At 41.2% G+C, this 6,590-nt stretch overlaps 1 protein-coding gene across 1 annotated transcript; it reads right to left on the bottom strand.

Annotated features, from left to right (window-relative positions):
- Positions 1-301: 301 nt before the first annotated feature.
- On the bottom strand, positions 302-3,703 carry LOC149313461 (interleukin-17F-like). The gene is made up of 3 exons (XM_089519136.1): positions 3,633-3,703; positions 1,319-1,542; positions 302-635 (listed from the first exon to the last, which is right to left on the bottom strand). Exons 1-3 carry the CDS (start codon positions 3,660-3,662, stop codon positions 302-304), a joined length of 588 nt encoding a protein of 195 aa, XP_089375262.1. The 5' UTR covers positions 3,663-3,703.
- Positions 3,704-6,590: the final 2,887 nt, after the last annotated feature.

Below are 6,590 nucleotides of genomic sequence, written 5' to 3'. Positions count from 1 at the left end.
GGTCTTCTTGAGTTTCACATTTCACATGTGTATAAAACATATGATATTTATACCAACAAGACAAATCAACAATATGGTGTAAAGGCCTTCAAATTCAGTGCAGAACAAGATATCTATACATTTGATAGCTGCAAATGAGCAGGATTTCAATAGAAAAAAGATCTGGCATTTAAGGACAAAGGAAAATGCATCAGTTTTACAGTTACATTTGCAAGTAAGAAAACAAATTAAATGCTACCATAACCCCAGTAGTATCTGATGATCCTTATTTGTGCATATCTAGGGGACCATTTATTTACAATCATCCAAGGGTGTTCTGTATATGCTGTCTCTTTCTGCCAGCAGTGGACTGTTTACCCCCATAGGTCAGCTCTCTGCGTTTTCGGCCACCTTTTGTAGGGTAGGCAATGATAGTTGGAACGATACAGGTACAGCCAACAGTAACCAATTGTTTCTCCAATGAGTAGGTTTGCTGGCAGCCAATTTGCTTACGTTTGAGTACTAAGATCTCCTGTTGAATGGGAACAGAGTTCATGCCATGATATAAAACCTGCCCTTTGGAATCCAGACAGACATCATGGCGGCACTTGGCTTCAGCAATCACATGAGGAAATCTATTGGGGTCTTCATTAATTCTGTAAATTAACACACACACACAAAGAAAAGTAAGTCCATAGGACTGCTGAACTGTTTATTCATCAAAGTACAAGAAACACTGAAAGCTGTTTGCAGGGTGGGAAGATAGATCAGTGTAAGTCAGCTAAATCTAGCTACCAATGGGGGGGGGGGCACATCCTATGCTTGTAGATGACACAAATTGGCCTCCCACCCTATTTAGAGAATCAAAAATTAATTGTACAAAGCCATATCACTTGGAAAGGAGGATACCAGGGAATACAAGGTATTTCCTTGAAAGGACTGGAAAGAATCCTGCTTGAAATTCTTAAGAGACATCTGACTCAGTACAGTATAAGACAGTTTCTTTTAAAAATTGGCAAGCATCTTAATTTGACAAGAACACAGTTGTGTTCCAACTTCCAACATTTAGCAGGTCTTGCACCAGACATTTTGAAGTAATGAAGAAGTACAACATATTTGTCATTTACAGTGCTGGTACCTAAGCCATAAGCTGTTGACCAGCAGCACTTTTCCAGGCAAGTAAAGGACAGCAGTAACGAATGGGCCAAAAATGGAACCAGTCCATGACATAGTGGAGAAGAACAACTTTTGATCCACGCCATCAGATAACCTGGGAAGCAATGATTTACACACTAAATCGAAGCTGATACTGTTATATAAATAAAAATATATACATTACCTGTAGTCCCATGGAGAGAGGGATTTATTCCTAACATTAGGATGGATCTTGACTGATTCTATGCGTCCAGTGCGAATATGAATCTTCACATTCTCAGGAAACCTGGTATTCTCTTGCGTTCCAGCTTGGGTTTGGCAATTCTTGTGCATTCTCTCTGTGTTTTCCTCTTTAATTTCTCCATGGGCTGTATTGATAACTGTGCTCATCAGTATCAGTACACTAACCTAAAAAAGAAAAAATATATTTTCTGCATATATGGTGGACTCACAAAATGAGACGTCACATCAGATCCAGGTTAGCATAAACTTGAAACTTGCCAGAGAATGCCAGAGAATGAGGTCGAATGCCTCCATGGAGAAAGGACGTGAGTGTGTTGCACAAAACATTCTTCATTAAGTGGATTGCACTGTGCTAATACTGAGAAACAATGACTCAGTAACTTATATGGTGGTTTAAGAATTGCAATTAAGTTTTAGTATGAGGGGTACCAGGGCTCTAGTTTTATTGAAAGCCACAAGTAGAACTCTGAAGCTCTTTTTCCTAAATGCAAGATGTGAACCATCTATCAATACTGCTTCCAGTAGTGGTAACAATACAGCAGTCTAGCAGTGATTGATCATAGATAAGGGTCATTTTTTTTCACAACTTCACAACTGAGTAAGTCTGTTCACTGGGAACACATTTATGGCCTGAAAAGCATTGTTACCAATTTGTGATTCAGGCCTACAAGTTGGACAGACAGGTGGTTTCATTATAAAAACTATCATCATATGAAGTTATCTGGAAAAGGAAATGTAGGGAGTAGAACATTTATATATTAATCAATTCAAAACACAAATGGAAAGTAGCATTTTGGGAAATCAATGAAATCCAGAGTAGATTCACCACCTCATTACATGGAAGCATCAGCTGCCACTGCTGGTAGCAATAGAGGTAAAGGTTTTCCCTTTGATGTGATTGTAGAGTCATGTCCGACCATAAGGGGCATTGCTCATCTCCGTTACTAAGCAGAGGGAGCCAGTGTTGTCAAAGATCTCCATGGTCATGTGGCCAGCATGACTAAATGCCTAGCTGCACGGAATGCTGTTACTTACAACCAAAGTGGTACCTATTTATTTGCTTGCACTTTTACATGCTTTCAAACTGCTAGGTTGGCAGAAGCTGGGACTAGTGATGGTAGCTCTCTCTGTCATGTGGGGTTTGGGGTTTGGGGCTTGGGGCTTGGGGCTTGAACTGCTGATCTGGCAACCTTGTGATCATCAGTCAGTGTCCTAACTGCTAAGCCACTGTGTCCCTCACTATCAGCAATACACAAGACAAAAGGTCTGAAGTCTGACTCATTACTAAATGAAGCTAGTTATGTAGAATGTAACCAAATGAGATCATAGCCTCACAAGTATTGTTCATAGGTGAGGTACAAGAGGACAAGTTTACCTAGGAAAAGTTAATGATTAAACAAAAATATTTTTTCCCCAAATCCTTTAAGCTATACTTTCAGCCTTAAACTGTAACGTCTTTTGCAAGAGCAATGACAGACAGAAACCACACTAAGGATTAAAACAGGCAGCCTTAATCATGAGTGACTATGTGTGCATCCCAGCATTAAACCTCTGCCTATTTCAAAGAGGTTTTAGCAGGGGTAAGTCTTCTACTCTGTGGTTCAGTGCCTTTTAAAGATGATGTAAAATTACTTGTATTGCTACTTTGGTTTAGCTGTTTGCCTGGAGACTCTTCCTCAAAGTTTCTGGCCTATCCATTAGAAATCACTGCTCACTGTATGATCACACTAGCAAGATAACAAACCACTTCCACAAAATCATCTGGGTCTGATGAAGCCAAGAGATAGCAGAATATACTATCACTGCCTTTATGACAGGTACGGGGCAACTCTCACCAAATCTGTCTGCTTTCTCAGAATTTTGAAATAAAATATCTTTGGCATGTATCAGAGGACAAAGAAGTAATTATTTGTCAGTTGCTTAAGATAGAAAAAGAATCAAATATTGCTATTACCATAGACTACAGAGACTATAGAGGGAGAAGAAAAGGAGAGACAGATTAATATAAAATATTTGGATTTTATTCAATAAACGTCACTTCAGTTTTGGGTAGCTAAGAGGTTAGGAACTTGCATACAGAAGACATATATTTTTAAAAATTGCATGGCGAAGGAGGGAGGACCAAAAATCTCCCTGTCTTTTCCATAATTTACCCAATAAAGTAAATATATAAAAAGTTTATGAAATTTTACGAAATGCTTCAATAATTAGATATCTAAAAGTTAATTGACATGCTGCGTAATCAGTGTACTCACCAGTGAGGGAAATCTTTTAGAAGCCAACATGATAGCCCCTTTTCTGGTGTAAAAGTGTCTTGCTTGATGGCCTGTACTTGGGTATCAGTACTTTGGCTCATGTCCATCAGTGAAATAGCAACCCTCTTTTATATGTATTCAGAATCAGTTATTTTTTTCCATTGCTGCACAAAGATCATTTTTCAGCCCTCACTTGTGGTTCTGGGGCTGCTGTGGCTGACATTTACCATCTTTTTCAATACCACTTCCTCAAAGTATTGCAGCTGTCTCACAAAAGGGGAAAGCAAAGGAAATACATGAGATACTATAACTAGTTATGGAAGATTTAGATCAACTGATTTATTTCAATATTGATGACCTATGAGATAATGTGTTAACAAGCTTTCCTGATAGATTTTTAGGACTTTGCATGTGTGACAACTACTAGTCTGTTCCAATATTATATAACACATATTAAAAAGAGAAGGGTCTAGACATGTATACCATACATTAATGATATGAATGGGTGGGCCTTGCACATCTCATATACCTGACTCTATTGTGTTCTCCTCCAAAGGCTGTTACATCATGTGGTTATTTGCATAGTTCTTTACTGGTCAGGGAGAGGGAGAAGAAAGGTAATCAGGTACTGCCTGACTGCACTTCTATAGTTGGGGAAGGAAAATCAAATCACTCTTTTAGATTGGAATAAAACTCAACAGAGATTTTTAAAAATCTACATGTAGTCCACGAAAACCAAATTCAAAGATATAGTATGAGGGAGACTTGGCTTAGCAGCAGTACATGTGAAAAGGACCTTGAGATTATTGTTGATCATAAATTGAAAATATCACAACATTCTGATGCTGCAGCAAATAAGGCATAATATTTTAGCCTGCATTAATAGAAGTGTGGTTTCCAATACACTGTATTCTTCACTAGTCAGACCTCATCTGGATCACTGCATTCAGTTCCTGGCACCCTATATTAAGATGAATCAAGATAAGTCATAGCAGGTTCAGAGAAGGGCAATAAGCATGATGAGAGGAATGGAGAACAAAACATATGAGGAAAGGTTGAGGAATCTTCATCTTGGTGAAGAGAAGGTGGAGGGGTTACATGACCGCACTCTAAATATCTAAAGGGCTGTCACAGAAGGGTGGGTGCAGGTTTGTTCTCTGCTTCCCCAGGGGATAGGACCAGGTCTAACATTTTAAGTTACAAGATTTTAATTGAATATTAGAAGGAATTTCTGGACAGTCAGAGCTTAGAAAGGTGGCGGAGTCTCTTTCTCTGGATGTCTTCAAACGAAGGCTAGATAGCTACCTGCTGGGGTGCTGTAGCTGGGTTTCCTACATTGGATTCAGCCAGTAGCATCATTAGGGGGTACAGGGGTTTCAGACTGCACCAGGTGACACCCTGAAGGGGGTGACACCACACCACTGAAGGAGGAGTGACACTGGTGAGTGCCCTCTGCTGTGTGGCAGGGAGGGAGAGGACCCAGAGCCCCCCATCCCTGCCCTGAGTAAAGCCATGCAAGACAGGGAGTTGGGAACAGGCCCTTTTGGCTGCACCCCAAAGTCCCACCTCCAAAGCCATGCCCCCCCCCCCCCCGCACTAGGTGACACCTCAGTGCAGGACACTTCTGGATTCAACTCTATAATTCTGTGACTCAATGATCTGCAGCAACTCATTTCTTATTCTTCAGCTGCAGAACTTTGTGGGACTATCAAAGCGGCGTACAAACATTAAAATACCTCAATATATACATAATCTCTCCCCCCCCCCTTAAAAAAGGATTAAACAGTATAAGAGTAAAATTCAACAATTCAAAACCAAAACGATAACCAATACCAATAACCGATAACTATGGGCCGAGTCATCACATGTGTGTGGGAGTCTTGTGTGGCTTGGTTGAAGGATCTCCTGTGGACATCAAATTCTGTGGAGGCCCATGTTCTGTGGATGCCCATATACAGTGACATAGTAAAATGGTGTCCCTTATAGAAAATGGCAAAATGAAGGCTAGGGACAGTCCAGGGATTCTGTTGGTCTACCGTCCACCCCATTGCCTAACAGACTCCCTGGCTGAGCTGACACAACTGGTCTCAGAGCTGGTGCTGGAGTCTCCCAGGCTTTTGGTCCTGGGGGACCTCAACATCCCCTTTGAGGCCGGCTCATTAGATCTGACTAGTGCAGCTCGGGAGTTCATGACTTCCATGACAGCCATGGGCCTGTCCCAAATAGTCTTGAGTTCAACACATTGTGCTGGTAATACACTTGATGTTGTCTTTAGTACGGATCAGGAATATCCATGGGCAGAAGTAGTTCAGATCTCTTCCCTGTCATGGACAGACCACATTCTGGTCAAAGTGGGACTGAAGGCTACTTTGAGGGTGGAGGACCGATTAAAATGGTCCATCCTCGAAAACTGATGGAACCCAAAAGGTTCCAGTAAGCTCTAGAGGGATTTATGATTGGGAACAATGGCAATTCTGTCAAAGCCCTGGTTGATACCTGGAATAACCATCTTACCAGAGCTATAGACACTATCGCTCCCGAGCGTCCTTTCCAGCCCACTTCAAATAAAAAACCATGGTACATGGGAAATCTTCATCAAATGAAATGGGCTGTGCAATGACTAGAGCACTGCTGGTAGAAACATCAACGTTTATCTGACAAGACAAGCCATAAGAACTTGCTGGATTCCTATGGAGTGGCAATAGATGCAGCAAAGAATTCTTTCTATGCTGCACATATTACGTCTGCAGAGTCTCGTCCAGCAGAGCTGTTCAGGGTGATTAAAGAGCTAACTCAACTGCCTTCCACCCTGAACTCTTCCACACCTGGAATACTGTGTCCAGTTCTGGGAACCACAATTCAACCAGGATGTTGATAAGTTGGAGCATGTCCAGGGGAGGGCCCCCAAAATGGTGAAGGGTCTAGAAACCATGTCTTATGAGGAAAGACTTAGGGAGC

Source organism: Sceloporus occidentalis, unplaced genomic scaffold (genome assembly GCF_023333645.1).
Source record: "Sceloporus occidentalis isolate IW3139 unplaced genomic scaffold, rSceOcc1.0.p SCAF_4, whole genome shotgun sequence".
Taxonomy (NCBI): Eukaryota; Metazoa; Chordata; class Lepidosauria; order Squamata; family Phrynosomatidae; genus Sceloporus; species Sceloporus occidentalis.
Note: the sequence above shows the minus strand (reverse complement) of the source record. Positions and strands in the feature narration are given on the sequence as shown.

What these genes read in the sequence shown, in the direction of transcription:
- LOC149313461 (XM_089519136.1), bottom strand. Translation starts at nt 3,662, where the DNA reads ATGTTGGCTTCTAAAAGATTTCCCTCACTG. An exon ending in CTAAAAGATTTCCCTCACTG is followed by an intron (nt 1,543 to 3,632) that starts GTGAGTACACTG and finishes TTTCTTTTTTAG; the next exon opens with GTTAGTGTACTGATACTGAT. An exon ending in CTCTCTCCATGGGACTACAG is followed by an intron (nt 636 to 1,318) that starts GTAATGTATATA and finishes GTTAATTTACAG; the next exon opens with AATTAATGAAGACCCCAATA.